Raw genomic sequence first — 19357 nt, forward strand, 5'->3', positions numbered from 1 at the left:
TTCACGATAAATGATTAATGTATCTTTTTTTATAACAATGCATTTAATTGTTTTTAAAATTTTCATTGTATGTATATTTTTGATGGAAATAAATTGGAAAATTATTGGTATTTTTTATGAAAATTTTTTTTTCTCGCATATATTTTATTACAGAGAGAGAGAGAGAGGGGACAATTAACTGTTTACTACACCAGTCCCCAAAATTTTATATAATAACGTCTTCTTATTAGTTTGCTTAACAACTTTGCAGACTTTATTGAATTTTGATTGTTTAATTCATAAAGCTAATTTTCATTTACAGAAGGGGTAATTTTGTGATCATCATTGGGGAATTTACATCAATTTATCGGCAATCGTCTTATCCTTTTAGATCTCTAACATCATTGTGCCTAGTCGTCCATGACATCAATATTTCCTAAATTTAGAAATAGGATTATTAAATCATATAAAATTGTTGTCAAAAAAGGCTAAAAATACTCTAACCCCGCGGGGCCCATTCCTGCGGGACAAACCTAAAATAACCAGCAAATGCTACTGTGAAAATACGAAACCCACTACTTCGTTTTCCTTCCATGATCCAAAATAAAATTAAAACATGTACAGAGTAAAAATGAAATTTTTGCAAGGATTTGTTATATTTTAAAATCCTTATTCAAATTGAATTTTTATGAAGATTTGGAGACTGATAGACAAAGACACAGAACATATTTAAAGTTTAGCTGCACTACTGATAAAATAATAATCAGCAAATCTTATTTTACAGCATTTTTACTTTTAGATTTCTCTATAAGATATTATTTTAAATCCTGTTTTATAAGTTATACCAGGAATTTAAAAAGTGATGAAAATCAAATAAACTAAAATGATTTGTTCACCAAGAAAGTAAACAAATAATTGGCAGAAAATTAATATGTTTCAAATGGACAAACGGACTTACTGGTAATGATTGCATGTTTGCTACAATTTCTAAATTCTACCTAACTTTTACAAGAATCAGTTGACAAATGTTGAAATTGATAGGAACTAAATTAACGATATCAGCTATACGACATACAGACAAACCTTGATTTAAGAAAAGGTTGTTAAAAAGCAAGAATAACAGACAAAGTTAATCATAAAGATCTTCAAGTGGAGAATAAATCAATAAGTAACAGATTTATTACCCTAGATGATCAATTGTACTTAATAATCTGTCCAACTTAAGAAGGAATTTTTAGAATTAACAATGACATCTAGTCATCTATTTATAGGAATGAAAAGAAAAAAGAGCCTTTCGTACCAAAATGTGAATAGTTTCTAACCAATAATAAAGTCAGATTGTTCCTACTTGGCTTAGTTTAAGGATTGAGGATCTAGTGTTTCTATATTATTGAATGAGAGAGAAGAACCGGGAAGTCTCTAGGCGCCTCGGGCAAATTTCTACTGCGGTTTCTAAAGCCATCAAAAAAAGAGGCTTCACAATAATCTTTTTTTATTCAGCTGGATTTCTATCAACAACGCAGTATGTTTTTCCATGAGACAGTTTTTCTGTTTTAGCAGGGACTCTAGGGTCATCTTTTTAGAATACACATGGATAAAAAAATGCCAACGGCAAATTTAAAGTTTCCTTAAAAGGAGAACTTAATCAAAGCAGTGGTTAGCTAAATCTTAACTGAGAGCGATTAGTCTGACCGTTTTCGATGTCTCAAAAATAAAAAAAAATAAAAAATTATCCACATAAGTATGTTTGATTTGCAAGTGATTAAAATACAGTACTTATGGTCAGGGGGGGGGTCTACACCCCCCCAACCCCCATCAACATGCTCCCACTAGCCTAATACCTATCTAAAAAGTAGAATTTTTATATGTGTTTAATAAGATTTCTCAAACCACTGAACCGATTGAGTTCTCATTTTCGAAAATCTACATCAACAAAAATCCCAGGACGGTTTTAAGCTATTTAAATGTTATCGTTTTAGACTATCTTTATGCCTTCTTTCAAATTGAATTAATAGACCTTAAATTCTAGGGAAACAGCCGCTGATGCTATTTTATAAAGTAGTTGGTTTTTTTTAAAATTGTCCTTTAAAATCTCTATAACTACTAATCCGATTTCAGGAAGCTATTCCCCCCCTTCCTCTTCATGCTGAGAATAGTGTGATACTAAAAATGCTAAAAGTGTCCAGAACCCGTCTTTCTGTAAAGTATTAATAATTTAACCTTTTCTCTTGCTAAAATTACGCAACAGTGAAACTGCAAAAATGCATTTTAACAAGGATGACAACATCCATTTGAGTAAACCTTGTTTATGTTTCATTTTTGAAGTTCGTGTTATACTAGAGAGGTTAAAATTGTATCTATTGTAAGGACCAGAACTAGGAAGGGATTGGACATTTTACTGGAATTTGCTATCTTGATTGGCTTGTACAAACTAGCAATGTCTAGTTTTTTTCACCCGTAATTATTATCTACATAAGGGAAGTTTTGTTTTTCTTATTTGGAGGTGTACAGTAATTTATCTCCCATTGTCTTATCCCCTAAGATCCCTGATTAGAACACAAAGCCATGCAATTACAGGGTTGGTTGTTTGAAGGGTGTTAATTACAGACGATCACTTATGAGATTAGTTTCTTTAAAAGAGACACAAAAAGTTAAAGTTTTGTTTTATAGAGTAGTATTGCTTCGTACAATAATGGGCGTTGGTACAATAGACAAATAATATCATAGTCCTTTTTTTAATATTTCTAGAAAAATAACACTTGTAATAAAAGTTTTCTTAATCGTTGGTTCAAAAACTTTGTTTATTAAATGATTATTAATTGGTTCTAAACTATTAGTGTCCAAACTTTTTCAACCAATAATTTTAATCTACAGAAGTGGTAATTTTGTTTTTCACCAATTAGGATATTTATCAAACTATCGTTCATTGTCTTATCCCTTAACCCTTAACAGTCGGGCCCCTTGCCGCACCCTTATCAGTCAAGGGGGGGGGGGTCGTTTAACGCTCCTCCCCCCCAATTATCTAAAATCTTTGTGCATGTCCCTTGTTTGATAACTTTATTTAACAACCTTTGTTTTTAGGTCCTTTTTTACTTTCCTTTTTACCAAACCAGCCTTTTAAACACATTGATATATTAAAAAGTACAAAAATCTTTGATATAACTTGAAAGGATTGGAAACTCACTTTAAAAAAAGGGAAATCATGGAAAAAATCAGTCTAAAATTTATCTATTATTGTTGCAAAGCAATCTTCAGGATAAAAATGAAGAGTTTGGATCCTGCTTGTTTAGTCATTATCCTATACAATTCATTTAGACTATTTTGGAGGCATTCTGTGTTTATACGAGGGATCTTAATGGGTAAGACATTAAACGATAAATTGTACATCTCCTATGATAAGAATAAAAATTCTAATATGTAGAATAGATTGGAATTAAATTTCAATAAAATTCCAGGTAATTTTAAGAACCAAAGAATAAATCAATGATTAAAGGAATGCGTGGATATTGTAACAGGTTATTTTTTGTCTTCAATTTAGGTTTCTAATATAGTCCTCAGACATTCCTCCATGGTCAAGGAAGAGGATGGGGTATAGTCTTTAAGGGGTGGGGGTGGGGGTTGTCGTTATATTTGTCAGCTGGGAGAAACATTTTATCATGGAATGCGAGAATCTCTCACAACATCAAAGTATTCTATTCCAATGATAGATGAAACCGAAGATGTCATATTGCAAAAAGATCAAAACTAAAAAATTAAGGGGGGGGGGGGGGGGGTTGTTATGACCAGATAAAAAAGCCAGGAAACTATCCTTGTTTGTATAAAAAGTGGTGTTGGCCACTTTGAAACCACATTTCTCCTTGGGAAAGTCAAATCAAAACACATCCGCAATAATGAAATTGGTAAGCTTTAAATTATTATACAATGTTTTCTGATAGATTTAAAAACTTTTAGTACATTTTAAAAACCAAATAAATTAACAAAATCTTAAGTAAATTTTAAAGCTGCCATTATTAGATAATTCTTGTACATTATTCATATCCTATTATACAAAGAAGTAAGGTTTTTTTTCGAAGCTAAAGATCTCGGAAATGATCGGTCTTATGAGGCTGTGCTTATTACAAATATTATACTTATGTGAATATTTCTTTTCATTTACAATTTCTAGACAATTTATGTATTTTTTCTATGATGAACTTTGAGGGAGGGAGGGCATATTAGACTGTAATTTATGCTGGTATCCAAAGTTTTAAAACTATTCAAGTTATCTTGTTCGTTGGCCTAACACTTTGGATAATTTTATCCAATTTTTATTAGTTGGAAAAACTAGTCAAATACCAATGATTAAATCCAAAGAAAGGGTTATTTTGTTTATATCAATTGGGGAGCTACTTAAAGTTTTCGCCCATTGTCTTATCCCTTAAAATCCCTGATTTTATGAACATAATATTTTTTCAGTTGGTCCTTCTTGTTCTTGTTGGCATGGTAGCCGCTGGACCCATGAAAATCGGCAAACGTGAGGCCGAAGCTGACGCTGCTTATCTGTATGGCGGCTACGGATATCTCGGTGGCTACCCCTATGGAGCCGCCTATGCTCCCTATGGCCTTGGATACGCCGCTGGACTTGTTAAGGAATAATCCTCTACGCTTTTTAGTTAGAAAAAATATCTTATTTTGATAGTGAAGCCATTCTTTAAATGATGTATGTCCGTATGTCTAACCAAATTTAAATAATGTTGAAAATTTTTCCTTTAATAAAAAGCAAAACTAGTCACACCTTCAAGGGATCTTGGACAAAGTAGCTTCGGACAAAGTAGCTTCGGACAAAATAGCTTCGGACAAAGTAGCTTCAGGACAAAGTAGCTTCCGGACAAAGTAGCTTCCGGACATTTACTTAAGAAAAGTAGCTTCTAATAGTAATAAAGGTTATGGCCGCAGTGCTCGGCCCCCTGGCCTGCCTAGCCGCGGGCGCTCGGCCCCCTTGCCTATAACCTAACCTAACCTAACCTATGTAAGAATGTTTAATGTACATTAACTTCTAATTTTATTGAAAGCAAACAAAACTTTAACAATTTTAACAAAAAGTGGATCGTGGATTTTACTAAGAATGGTTCGGCGATTTTTTTTATAATTTTTAATTCGTTTAAACATTTTTAAAAATTTTTACAATTTCTGTCCGCCTTTCTGTCTGTCTGTCTGTCATTTTGTCTGTCATTTTGTCTGTCTTTATGTCTGTCTTTATGCCTTTTTCTATGTCTCTCTTTCTGTGTAGACATTTCTGAAGTAAAACGTCCTAAAATTTTTCAAAAGTTATTAAATAAAAAAATCTTCCAAATTTAAGGATAAAATCCACCACTGCTGTTAAAAAAGTTGAACAATAAAATCCAATATGGCGATAAAACACACAGGGACGAAATTCAAAACCGAAATTTCTTTCTTGAATAACTTTGTCTACAGGGTGAAATTTAAAAATCCGTCCGACAGTTGTCCCAAAGTCTGTGTTGGCTACCCAACGGCATGGTTTCGAACCCGATACAACCTTGCATTAAAAATATCGACCCTTACCTCACACTTAATAAATGTGATATCACTTGAAAAGTTTTTAGGGGGTTTTACTTAAAAGATGTCGCTTTAGGAGGTTTGTCGTTTAGGAGGTTTTTTCTATTTTTCTAAGGAAGCTACTTTTCTTAAGTAAATGTCCGGAAGCTACTTTGTCCGGAAGCTACTTTGTCCTGAAGCTACTTTGTCCGAAGCTACTTTGTCCGAAGCTACTTTGTCCGAAGCTACTTTGTCCAAGATCCCTTTAAAGAAGCGAAGCTACACTATATTTCGAAATATTTGGCCGTCTGTCCGTATGTCTGCAAAAACTATTCAGGAGAGACAATTGAAATTTTTAGTGAATATTTCCTGTATCAATGAGCATCCAGTATTTAATTTACTTGGTCCGTCGGTCTGTCGGTCATACTACAAAAGACTTTCTAGGTACATATTTTTTTGCTTCTCTACTCATGGATGTTGTCATCTTTATTTTTCATTCCTTTTCATAATTGAGCTTAAGACGTAGAGTAATACTCTTATAGACCCCTGATAACGCCGTTGCTCTGACCCCCTTTGGTGCTACCCACTCTTCCAACGTTGGTATCTGCACCAACGTTGCTGGTGTCCAGGTTCCTTGCGGAAGAAGATAAACAGTAGTTGCTGGTATCCAGGATCCTTGTGCGGTTGGTACCTTCCTACTCCTGAAAACAATATAACTATGGGCCAAGCATTTCTATAGTTTTTCTAAACTTCTAAGACTGATAAATTTTATATATAAAAATTTGACAAATAATTGTAATGAAAAGACACAACTTTGTAATTAATGGATAAAATATATTCAAACAGATTTTTAAAGTTGCAATATAAATAAATCATGAATTTTTATTGTTTGCTTTACTTTGTGTGTGGCAAATAGTTACTGTTTAACTAGATTTTAGGGGCTTGCCCACAAAGTGCCTATCGAGCACTGAACTCCTCCCATCTTGTTTTTTAAAAATATATTAAGCTAAGAGGGGTTATTCATTTAATACATGTGTAACCTTTACTTGCACTGCCATAACCTTGCGGGATACCTAGTTCCTAATATCAGCAATGTCACTTTTATTTTATATTTTCTTATTTGTTCAAACAAGAAATTGAAAACCCTTAATTTGTTACCCAGTCAGACAGAAATACAGACAAATAAGACTATAAAGATTAATACCTTAAAATATACATTTTTTCACACAGCAATTCAAACAGATTAGCATTAACTTTATTGGAAGTTTTATTTTTTCTCAATACATAAAAAAACACTGAAAACCCAATCTTATTGGGAATCGCTTAAAATTTTAAAAATGTTGCCACTACTATTAAAAAAAACTACGTCAATTAAAGATTTTTTAAAAATGGGTAGCTCAAAACGGCAGCCGAATGGTTCTTTTTAGATGTACTGAATTTTAGTTTCCGAAAGTGTACCTAGCCTCCGCGTCCTATCTCAATATTTACTACTAGCTAAAAAAGCTTCAAACTTCCAAAAAAATCAAAATTTGTAAATTTAAATTTTAAATGTATAATGTATAAATTAATGTATTATACATTATATCGCTTTTCCCTTTGACTGGAGTAGCTGAAAATAGCGTTTACAACTTTGGAAATTAGGGAAGAAATGGGCAATCCATTTTCAGCACATCTCTTTTTTAAAAAAACAATTTAACCCAGGGATATTAAGGGATAAGACAATTGACGATAAATTGATAAATATCCACAGTTACCACACCTGTAGAATAAAATTATTTGTTGAAAGTAAGGCCACCAACATCTTGGAACCAACCAACCAAAATTCAACAAAAGTACGCGAAGTTTTTAGGTCAACGAATAAGAATATTAAATTTATAACTTTGGGTACCAGTTAAACTTACAGTCCCTCCCTGAATGTAAAATCTAAAATTCAAAAAAAATTTTGTGAGTATTTTAAAAGATAGTGGACAAAAAAATGCCATTTCTTCCGGTCATACGCCCGCATGCGCCATGATAGAAGGGTGACGCAAATTTCAGATTACAGATTTCGCGATTTGAGAAAAATTTATCTTAATATTATAGCGACTCTACAAAAGACCAACGCCTACAAAAGACCAACTCTACAAAAGACCAACGCCTATAAAAGACCAACACTACAAAAGACCAACGCCTACAAAAGACCAACGCCTACAAAAAATCGTAGAGCTGGAAGGTCTATAGCTGCAAATAGTGTACCTGACCTGCCTAGCCGCGGGCGCTCGGCCTCCTAGCCTATAACCTAACCTAACCTAACCTATGTTAGCCCAGGACATTTATTTAAGAAAAATATCCTCAACTGTTAATACATAGGTGGTTTAGAATTTTGTGGATTTTACAAAAAGTGGTTGGTAGATTTTTACAATTTTTATTATTGTTTTTACAATTTTTAATATTGTTTTTACAATTTTTATGTTAGGTTAGGTTAGGTTATAGGCAAGGGGGCCGAGCGCCCGCGGCTAGGCAGGCCAGGGGGACGAGTGCTGTGGCCATGACCTTTATTTGATGTTCATATAACAATATATATTTGTTGGTCTTTTGTAGGCATTGGTCTTTTGTAGGAGTTGGTCTTTTGTAGTGTTGTCCTTTTGTAGGCGTTGGTCTTTTGTAGAGTTGGTCTTTTGTAGGCATTGGTCTTTTGTAGAGTTGGTCTTTTGTAGCAACGCCATATAATCTAGCAAGCATTGCTTTTATCTTTTACAGAAAAAAAAGTAAATCAAATAGCGAAAACTGTGATCTAAAATTTGCGCCACCTTTCTAACTTGACGCATGACGGTGTATCACCGGAAGAAATGGCATTATTTTGTCCACTATCATTTTAAAATACCTTAACACTCCTAATACAATGGATATAAAATACTTGGATATATTGACTGGGGAAACTTTTTCGTCCATTTAGGTTTATGATATGGATATCATTTATTGGTTAGTTCGTTCATTCAGTAGGATAGGATGGGATGTGGTAAAGGTAATAATATATCGATTCGTAATACACACGTTCTATACTACACATTTTTTTCAGGGAAATGACAATGAACGATAAATAAAATTATCCCTATTGACGATTTAAGTTATCGATTGAAAAGTTTTGACACTTCTAGCTTGTGTACTAACCAATCAAAATTTAATAAAAGTAACCAACGTTTTTAAACAAACCAATAAGAGGACCATGCTTTTAAAACTTTGGGTACCAGTATAATTGACACAGCCACTATGTCTTGCCACCCTGATAATATTTGGGTACCAGACAATGATTGAGGACAGGTACCTAGTAGTCTAGGAATGTACACCAGAGGTGAATTCTTAAAAAAACTTTTGCCCCACTAAAATCAGTTTGCCTCACTAAAATTTTAGATTTTAGTGGGGCAAAAGTTTTTTAAGAATTTACCTTAGCTGAAAAAGTACAAGGGTTTATAAATGCTACTACAATAATACTTTTAAAAGCTGAATTAATATTTAGATACTTTACCACAAAGTTGCAATTGAACACTAAACACTCCCATTTTATAATTAAATTAACCCATGCAGTTGACCCAACTCAGTGTCCTATATAACCTGACCTAAAGTAATAAAAACTAATGAACACCCACCCTCCCTCCCCTCATTTTTAATGGGTCCTGGAGATTTTTTTGTGCTCGATAACGCAATTTAAGAATGCCAGAGTTGTACGTTCCATATTTGGTTTTAAGAATCCCTTAGTTTTCATATTTTACTAGATAATCTTGATTCAAACTATTGGTTGAAACCTTTGGACACTTGACTTAAATAACCAACTAATTAAATTTTAATAATTTTACCCATTTATTTAAGCCAACGAAATAAATAAGTCACATAAAACTTTAGGTATTAGTGCAATTATCAGTCTACCTCCCTGAGATAAACATAATATGTACTGTACAAAATGTGATCCTAGCATCGCCAGCCATTGCATATGGGATAGGCTACTACTTCTCTCCCTAGCACTGTGACGCTAAAAATGTGCTTACTTATAAAATGGAAAAGCAACTATGTACAGTACATTTTCAAATTTGTCAATAGATATTTTGGTGATTTTTCTCAAAGTGCCCATCAAACTTCTACCCCCCTTACTTTAAATAAGTTTAAATAAAGAAAGGGAGCTCTTATCCTGCGTGGAGTATAACCAAAGCCCAATGTCCTAACCTAACCCTAATCTAAAGTAGTAAACAAAATCTAACATTCTTATTTTCAAATTTTTTTTGGTGGGGGGAGGGGTTCTCATTTACAATCTTCTCATTGGTGCAGGGAAGGTTTCAACTTGAGGAGGGGTGGAGGAAGGTCACCTCTATCGACCTAAAGAGAAATGCCCTAGAAATATTTGCTGGCAATCCTAATAATAAGGTAACAAAATGTGTGTTTGTCTGTCTGTGTGTTCTGTTTGTACCGAAGGATCTCGCTAACCGCTGAACCGATCGGGTTCTCCTTAACAGGGTAGCTTTTCATAGGTCCCGGGAAGGTTTATAACTATTTTGGGGGAGGGTACCACCACCCTACCAAGATGAAATCGCCCCTAAAAAAAATCTTCCCCAAAATTTTTTTATCTTTTTTATTTAAAATCTAAAATTATAAATTGGATTATCAAATTCGACTCCCCCTTCCTCAAGTGCCCTGAGAGGCCTCTAGGAGCGTAACCGCTAGTCTTTTAATAAAGGAGAGAAAAAATTCTAAAAATGATACGAACCAAATAACAACAGACGAGAATCACTTAAAGGGCGCAGCTCACATTGTTAATAACCTGTAATAAAACAAGGATGACAACATCAATAAAAGTAACTGGACAAAGAGTCTCAAAAATCAGCCATGTGACGTTATATAATGAGGGATTATCATTATCTTTTTTTCCAGGCTTTCTTTCCCACTTCTCCTCTTATCTGCCTCATTTTTATGACGTCACATGGCTGATTTTTGAGACACGTTGTCCAGTTACCCTTAAAAGCAAGCTCAAAAATGGGGCGGTAGAATGAAAGAACATTTAAATTTAATAAGCAGAATATCAATTTTTAAGTCTACAAAACTGTATACAAATGTGTTATGCAAAATTGCTCATATATATACATAAGATAATGTTAAAGTTTTAATTATACAATTGCGACCCGACGATAAACAGTTAAGAATCATCATGCAAAGTTTGAAATCGGTAGGACAATTCTAATATGCCTAAATTAATTTTTATTAGTTATCTGTTACGAACCGACCCTAATTATAGAAAAGCTTCCCTTAAAAAAAAATTTGACTGATTGTTTAAATTGTGTATTAGGGACCAGATAGCATCTATGTGTATTTTATTATACCTCTAATTAATTACACACAAATGAAATATTTATGACCGTTTCCCTCAAAGGGCCTAGCAGAGCACAGAACCCCCCTACCCCCCGCTGTTATTTATCTGTTTTTCTTATACGTTGTCTTAGGTTAGGTTAGGTTATATTGGGTAGTGGGTAGCCCTGCAGATATAAATTGCTTAATTGCAATCCCCTTAACAGAACATTATAGAGCTCAATGCTTACTGATTGTAATCATGCATAATATATGGACGAACATACCGATCCAAATCGGATAGTAGAAAAGCTTCGCATTAAAAACTGGGATCAAATTTAAAAAAAAATTGATACTAGAAATATATTTTAAACTTTTCATTTATTTATTGAAAATAATATATTTTAGCTCTAAAGGATATTAAAAACGATTTTCCTTGTCAAATATGAATTTTCAAAAATATATATGTACATTGTACACTACAGTATGTGCAATGCAATTCATATTGCCTATATGGATTTTTAAAAAAATGCTTAGTAATGGTGGAATAGTGATGCTATTGTTTTGGCGCATCTTTCTTTTTCCTCCAAACAATAGAGATACTCTAGAGACATACTCTCTAAACCAGCCAATGCAATGGAGGAATACTAAAGGTACATTCAATAAATCTCATTGGTTGAAACATTTTACATATCTTGGTATGTAAGCGCATAATTTTTCATTTTTTTCGCATTATGAGTCAGCTGTAAATTGTCCTTAGGATAAAGCTTTTCTTGGTTAATCTAATTTGTATAAAAATTTCTTCCCTCGTATAATGTGAAGCATATACAAAACAAATACGCTAGTTATGAATAGTTGAATTTATTAGGATAAAGTTAGCTTTCTCAAAATTATATTGGCGAAAAACTTCATTGCAATTAATGTTGCCAGTATCTCATATACATATAATAAAAAGTAAACAAAGTTTTTTTTGTCTGTAAATAATCACTTTTAAAGTTTGGCGAAAATAGGGTCAGATGGACCATCTAGATATACTATGTCCATTTGCTAAACAAACTTGACTAGCAACGCGACGACGTAATATTGTACGATCTCCCCCCCCCTCAAAAAAATTGAACTGCTCACCCTTTTATTACCCGTTGGTGTCATTGACGACAAATATTGTTCTCAATGACCGTGCTGCTACATGACCCATAGACACTTGATTCTTATTTCAAAATTGTATATTAGCTATAAATATGTGTGATGAGATTGAAAAGTCACGCAGTAGTCTTCCAACTGTCAACATGCTTTCAGCTCTGGTAAGACATCTCTCAAACAATCAATCAAAACTAATCAACCTAATATAATCTTCTATTTAAAGTACTATAAATTTTATGTTAGTACATAAAGATCACACTAACCACTGAGCCAATTGAGTTTCTTTTCATGGGGGATTTGTATAGGTCTCTAGATTGTTTTAGGCTATTCCGTTATTAAATTTAATCCATGAGATGGTTCAAGGCAATTTATCTGCCCCCTATATCTCCCTCAAAATACATAGCATGTAAATGCTATTGTCGCAGCCACTGTTCTAAAGTATAAAGTAGTAATGTTTTTTTTGTCTGTCTAGAAGCTAGGGCATAGAGGCTAGCAAGATTTAAAGTTATAGCACACATTTAAATGTTTTTAAAAGCGAAGCTTTTCTATAATTAGGGTCGGTCCGTCCGTAACGGATAGCTTTTTTCGTTAATTTTGGCATGTTAGAATTGTCCTATTGATTTTAAACTTGCATGGTGATTCCTGTAGTAGTTTGGTATGATTTAGAAAGCATAGCAACTCTATAATCATTACCAGAATGTCCGTACGTCCATTTTAAACATGTTGATTTTTTTACTTTTTTAACAACTAATCTTATGTGATCTAATAATCCGATTGATCTGATTTTTGGTATACTGATTCCTGGGACAACAAGGTACAATTTTATAAGCGAAGCAACTCTATAAGCAAATCCTAAAGTTGTAAGTATGTCCATAAACATTATTCTGTATCAAGCAGTTTTTCAACAATTTTACTCACAATTTTGCTTCGACTCTTATACTTTTATATTCTGATTATTCAGTTCTGACATTATACAAGTGTTAAAGTCCATTTGTTCTACCGTTTCAGTGCTTTGCTTTTATGGATGTTGTCATCCTTGTTCATTTATATTTTTTGGAAGAAAACTTTCAACAGTTCATTATACTAGATAATCATCTTATAATAAGTTTTGAAAGTTCTTTTCAAAACATGAATATAATAAGTAAATATGTAGTAAGTTTTACAAGTAAGACAAATAAACATACTTGTCACAAGAATCGATTTAAGTGATTTTGGCAATTGTTCATTTGTAAAACCATAAACCAAATATTAAAGATTATTTTTGAGGTCATTTCTCTGTGTGAATTTTTATATCTTTACATAAACTATATAAAATGTTTACCTAAATTAATTAGAAAAAAATCCCAAAACCTATATATGATTTTCAGCTGCCATTGGAGGGCAACACATAATAGAATTGACGACCTTTTTATCTGCCTCCCAAATAATATTTTTTTGGCTTGTTGGCTATACCTTATTCCTGAAATGATCAATAATCAGTATGGTAAAAAGAACATTGTTTAATGTTCATTCAATCATTTTAATGTTTAAAATGATATATAAAAATATGATTTAGTTTGTGGTTTGTATCCTGGGATGTGGAGGTGTGATGTCCTCTCCTGTCCCTGACTATGGTGGATACCAACCAAAATGCAGGAAAGCAGAAAAGAATTTTTTATTTATTTTATGGGCATTTTCCCATCTTTCTTTACAAATATCTTTATAGATATTTTTATTTTATGCTGAAACTAACTATATTTTTTTTTTTCATAACAACTTCATAATGTGGATAAGTTTACCAATAATTCAGAGAAAAGTAGAATTCACTTTTCATGCGCATATTAAGTGTGAGCTTGTCTTACTTTGCACTGCTTTTGAGTTTTGCTAATTTGAGAACAATAATTACTTATTGCTTAGTAATTTGATACTAAAAAAAGTTTACATGTATTTATCCATTTTTTTTTATTTTTGTCACTAACATTTGATTTTACTAAAATATTTCCAAAATAAAATCTTTTTTTTTGCTAGAACTGAGTATGACACTACATATAAGGTAAGGAATTTATGAATGTGATTAAAATTTCTTAGAAATTGCACTATATTATTGAAGCAGACTTTTTCATCTTAATTTATTTGTCTTCATGGTATTTCAACTACCAAAAATTAAAGATTTTGATTAAATTCCCTTCAAAATTTTATCCTTTATCTTTAATTTTTAATATATTTTCTTGATTTTCTTTTTTTTCAAACAATCTTTATATAAAGATTTGAACAAATTACACCTTAAAATTTATTCCATTTTCAGACTACATATGAGACAGTTTACCAACCCAAATGTTCCACTACTTATGAACAGGTAAAGAAACCCATGAATATTTTCCCCTAAAAAATGGAAAAAAGAGTATATGAGCAAACAAATATAGTGAAGCATGAAAATCATAAATAGAAGAACTGAATTAATTTATGAACAAAAAATACTTAACATATACTTGATTTTTAGCTGTTGTTCAGCTTAGTAGAATTGACAACCTATTTATCTGTAGAAACTTTGTGCAGCTATCAATGCTTCACTTTCCAGCCATTGTCTTGAATCTTGTTTGTTATTAGGCGCTCGAATCAAATAGCCTCACTTTTTTGGGATTATGAATATTCCCCTGTCTGTACAAATATTCTAAACTTATGTTCTCTACAAAGAATCTCTCATGAAAATAATACTGATAATCATAGATTTGTAACACTGTGTATGACACTGTGACAGAAACTTTGTGCAGCCATCAATTCTTTGCAGCTATTGTCTAGAATCTTGTTTGTTACAAAGCACTCAAATCAAATAGCTCCACTTTTTTTGAGATTATGAAAAATCCCCTGCATATACGAATTGTCTAAACTTTTGTTCTCTACGAAGAATCTCTCATGAAAATAATACTGATAATCATAGAAATGTAACACAATGTATGACAACATAACAAAAACTTTGTACAGCTAACAGTGCTTCACTTTGTAGCTATTTTCTTGTATCTTGTTTGTTAGTAAGTGCTCAAATCCAATAGCCCCACATTTTTGGGATTATGAATATTCACCTTCCTGTACGCATTTTTAAACTTATGTTTTCTCGTGAAAAAAAATACTGATAATTGTGGAAATGTAACACCATATATGACACTGTAACAAAAACTTTGTGCAGCCAACAATGCTTTACTTTGCAGCTATTGTCTAGAATCTTGTTTGTTACACAGAACTCAAATCAAATAGCCCCACTTTTTTTTTGAGATTATGAATAATCCCCTGCATATATGAATTGTCAAAACTTTTGTTCTCTACAAAGAATCTCTCATGAAAATAATACTGATAATCGTAGAAATGTAACACTGTGTATGACACTGTGACAGAAACTTCATACAGCCAAAAATGCTCCACCTCCTATGAAACCCAGTGCTCTAACTCTTACAGGTATTATATCTAATTTACCAATGTATATAGTCGTGTATTTCTAAATTTCTTTTCGCACAATATTATAGTGTATAAAAGTCTGATAAAAGATATGGCCATTTTAGAGTCCCCGATCTGACTAAGAGGATTTTTTTACTGTACTACTGAAAACCTGGGTAGATTAGCTATAGGTCTACAGTAGGGGAGCATTAACACATAACCTCTATTAAATTTGAAATTAGAAAGGTCTTCCTATCCCTTCTTATCCACCCTCTAAAGGAAACTCCCTCAGGACGAAACTCTATTCACGCCACTAAATTAGCTTCCCAACTAAAAGACAATTATGTCCAAAAGTATATAAGCAACTACAGGCAAGCAATTTTTGTGTATGTAAGAAGTACTTAAATTATTTGTTTGAATGCATGTATTGTCTTGATAAGTTAATTTCAGGGTAGGGCAGTGGACATTGGGCTGTTTATTACACTTATACCCAATGTTTTATAACTACGCCATCTTATTTGTTAGTATAAAAACTTTGGGTACTATTCCTGCATTTTGATTGGTAAGATCAAAATTAATAGTGTCCAAACGTTTCAACCAATAATAATTAGCTTAGTTCACAAAAGACATAGGTCGATCTCTTCATTATTTAGTGATATATTTTTGTTCAGAACTGAGTACAAGCAACAGTGTAGCACTTCACATGAGCAGCAATGTTCCACTTCTTATGAAACCAGCTACAAACATGAGTGCTCAAAAAGGTTTAGCTTTAGTTCTTAATTTGGAAATCAAATTAGCTCGTAATTGTATCTTTTTTGGGGCAATACATATTCTACAGAGCAAGGTTTTTTTTTATTAAGTTCTATGAGAAATATTTTTATGCCCCATTATTTGAAGACATAAAAGGCACAAATTTTTTTTTATTAATCATAAAATACCAATGGAAGAAATGTTATTACTTAGATTTTTAGTTGAAAACTTAACATTGCACAGATTTGCAGCATTTAACTAAATAAAAAGTTAATTAAGCTTGAATTAAAATGTATTTATGAATTTGACGTTAGTAGATATAAATTCTAAAATAAATAGGGTCAGTAAGTATAATTTGAAAAAGGACAAAAATAACTTCATTATATAATGTAGCAAATTTTTGGATTGCTTGTCAAAATCTTGCCAGCCATTGAAAAGTGTACATGTTATTAACAGTAAAGTTGTTTTGAAAAACATATACAACAATCTTTTTTATAATTTGAATAAAATTTACTTGTTTACGATTTTATGTTATTTAATTTTAGCTACAGACAAGAGTGCAATACTGTCCCTAGCCATGGATTGGAAAGCCTAATCAAGAAAATATTCAAGAAACACCACAACAAGCAGAAGTGCCGCCAGGTATAAATTGTTATGCCAGATCTCTAGATAATATTTTTTCTTATTTTGGTGTATTTCTGAACCAAATCTTGCTAATTTGCATGATTATACTGTTAAACATCCTTTTGATAACTAACCCCTTGATTGTATGAGTTGTGAATGTTTAAGGTCAAGGCATTCCCCTCCACACTTACTAATTATTCTGACACCTGACATAGCAGCAGTAGTAACAATTTTTAATGTTTTTGGTTATGATATGGTCTTTAGCAAAGATTGAAACCTATCACTTTTTTAGCCACAGTTACAGTTACACCATAACCACAAGTCATCTTCTTTTCTATCTTTATTCATTATCTTTCACTAACTAACTCATGTTTTGTCAAATGCTTCACATTATACAAGGAAAGAAAATTTTACACAAAATAATTTACCCAAGAAAATCTTTTTCCTTAGATATGGGACAATTTATAGCTGACTCATAATGGGAAGGATATAAAAAATTATGCCCTTATTTATCAAAATCTGTAATAGTTATTTCTCGCATCGTATTGTAAACGGCTTTCCGCGGATATAGAATGTACAATTATAAGATTAAAACCAGTTTTTTAGCCCTGAGGTGCTGAAGGCACGGGCTAAAAAAACTGATTTTAATCTTATGATTGTACATTTTTATATTCGTAGGCAGCTGGATATAATACGATGCTAGACATAGTTTTTTCGTATGGATGAGAACCGGTTCCTATCCACCGGATTCTAATAAATACGAGAAAATATTTTAACCAATCACATGTCTGGAATGTACCTTCACTGTAATCATATTGGCTGATTGAGAGAGTATTTCTCTAGATTATCTCTATTCAACTCCTAAATATCCAAACTTCTATCCACAGGTTCCTACCCAGCAGTGTCATCAAGTTCCTGTGCAGAAGCCAGTACAGAATTGTAAGAGTGTTCCCAAGCAGAACTGCAACCAAGGTAGAAATATGTAGACAAATTTAAATGTTAAAGCTTGAGAAAATTAGAGTTGGAGAATTTCTTGATTTACTGAAATTACAATAAACAGTTAGACTTTCAGAAAAAATACATGACATTGATTTAGAGTTGAAAAATTTTAAAATAAACATTCACTTCATAAATATGATATGTTAATCAAAAGCATTTACCACATGTTATATTAACTTTCTATCAAATTTGTTTTTAGTTGCTGTCCAAGTTCCAGAGAAGAAATGTAACCAAGTGCCCAGGCAGAATTGTAAACAGGTTCCTGTTCAGACACCCAGACAGGTAATCTAGATTTCATTTTTTTTTTATCATCGTAAAGTAATTTTGCACCTTGCTATTTATTCTATGAAAAAAATATCTTGAACCCATCACAGAACTAATGTAAACACAATTGGTTTAGAAGTTATCAAAATTGTGGGCTACATACAAAAAATCCTTACTTCTTCATGTAACAGGATATAAAGACTACATTTCTAAAATTTTATTGTACATAGGTTGCCAGACAGCAATGTTACAAGGTTCCCAAAGAAAGCTGCACTCAGGTATATATTTTTAATTAATTTGCGTAAATCAAGCTAAGAAACTAATATTGATGCTTTTGAAGTAACTTGATGAGCACTTGATGTTTAAAATAAATTAAAAGAAGGGAGGGGGGAGATTTTTGCTGTTTGTTTGTTAATCACTTTTGGTCAGGCTATGTTGGGTACTTAGCTGCTTTTCAGGGTCAGGTCACAGAAGGCAAAGGTCCCCCTATTTTAGATTTTTCAAAAAGTAAAGAGGGGGGGTGGGGTTGGGTATAAGTTATCAATAGACACTTTATGTAAAAAGAAACACCATTAGATTTTGATAATTTAGCATAAGTTTTTATAGCTGCCTAACTATTAAATTGTTCTTTTGTTGAGATTAAGAAACAAATGACTGATTTCTTATTCTGTTTTTGTGTTGCAGGTAGCAAGCCAGGTACCTAAGCAAGTTTCAGTTCAAACTCCCAGACAGGTGTGCACTGGTGGCAACAGTGGCAATAGTGGTTTCAGCAGCAGTAGCAGTTTTAGCCACGGAAGAGGATTCAGCAGTGGGAACAGTATAAGCAGTGGAAATGGATTCAGCAGTGGAAGCGCTTTCAGCAGTGGAAGTGGTTTCAGTGGTGGAAGCAGCAGAGGATTCAGCAGTGGAAGCAGTATCAGCAGCACAGGATTCAGCAGTGGAGGCAGTGTTAGCAGTGGAAGCAGCAGAGGTTTCAGTAGTGGAAGTACTTTCAGCAGTGGAAGCGGATTCAGCAGTGGAAATAGATACAGCGGTTCAAGTGGTTTTAGCAGTGGCCATCATTAATACATTTTAGCTGTAAATATTTTTTTATAAAATTGTAATTTACTCATAGCTAAACCGTTTGGCAAATCTTGAATATCTCGTTATTTGATTTTATGAATCATTATCTAAAAGTAACCCTTTAAGAGCTAAAATTCCCTACTTCTACCTCTTTCGCCCCCAAAGTCCTCTTAGGGCGTAACCGCTAATGGTAAATCTGCTAAAAAATATTCAGAGATTTTACAATGTTATAAATTTCATTCATAAAAATTGTAATAATCAATAGATTAATAAAGTTATAATTAAA

General features: G+C 32.6%; 1 protein-coding gene and 1 long non-coding RNA gene across 2 annotated transcripts; both read left to right on the plus strand.

Annotated features, from left to right (window-relative positions):
* The first annotated feature begins 3768 nt into the window (after positions 1 to 3768).
* LOC145304700 (uncharacterized) lies at positions 3769 to 6195 on the plus strand. Its single transcript, XR_013874168.1, has 3 exons — positions 3769 to 3878; positions 4435 to 4606; positions 6055 to 6195. It is a non-coding gene; the product is annotated as an uncharacterized LOC145304700 (long non-coding RNA).
* A 5867-nt stretch (positions 6196 to 12062) lies between these two features.
* LOC145304487 (uncharacterized) lies at positions 12063 to 19357 on the plus strand. The gene is made up of 11 exons (XM_080146369.1): positions 12063 to 12125; positions 13520 to 13597; positions 13970 to 13996; positions 14249 to 14299; positions 15302 to 15393; positions 16044 to 16133; positions 16668 to 16764; positions 17634 to 17718; positions 17945 to 18027; positions 18240 to 18287; positions 18694 to 19357. The coding sequence occupies exons 1-11, from the start codon at positions 12063 to 12065 to the stop codon at positions 19072 to 19074; spliced, it is 1095 nt and encodes a 364-aa protein (XP_080002495.1). The 3' UTR covers positions 19075 to 19357.

Source organism: Acartia tonsa, chromosome 13, assembly GCF_053477335.1.
Source record: "Acartia tonsa isolate MP-2025a chromosome 13, ASM5347733v1, whole genome shotgun sequence".
Taxonomy (NCBI): Eukaryota; Metazoa; Arthropoda; class Copepoda; order Calanoida; family Acartiidae; genus Acartia; species Acartia tonsa.

Bases quoted from the DNA above. Each gene is read 5' to 3' on its own strand.
- LOC145304487 (XM_080146369.1), top strand. From the start codon at position 12,063: ATGTGTGATGAGATTGAAAAGTCACGCAGTAGTCTTCCAACTGTCAAC. The intron at 15,394-16,043 runs GTATTATATCTA...ATTTTTGTTCAG, and splicing joins CAGTGCTCTAACTCTTACAG to AACTGAGTACAAGCAACAGT. The intron at 16,134-16,667 runs GTTTAGCTTTAG...ATTTAATTTTAG, and splicing joins AAACATGAGTGCTCAAAAAG to CTACAGACAAGAGTGCAATA.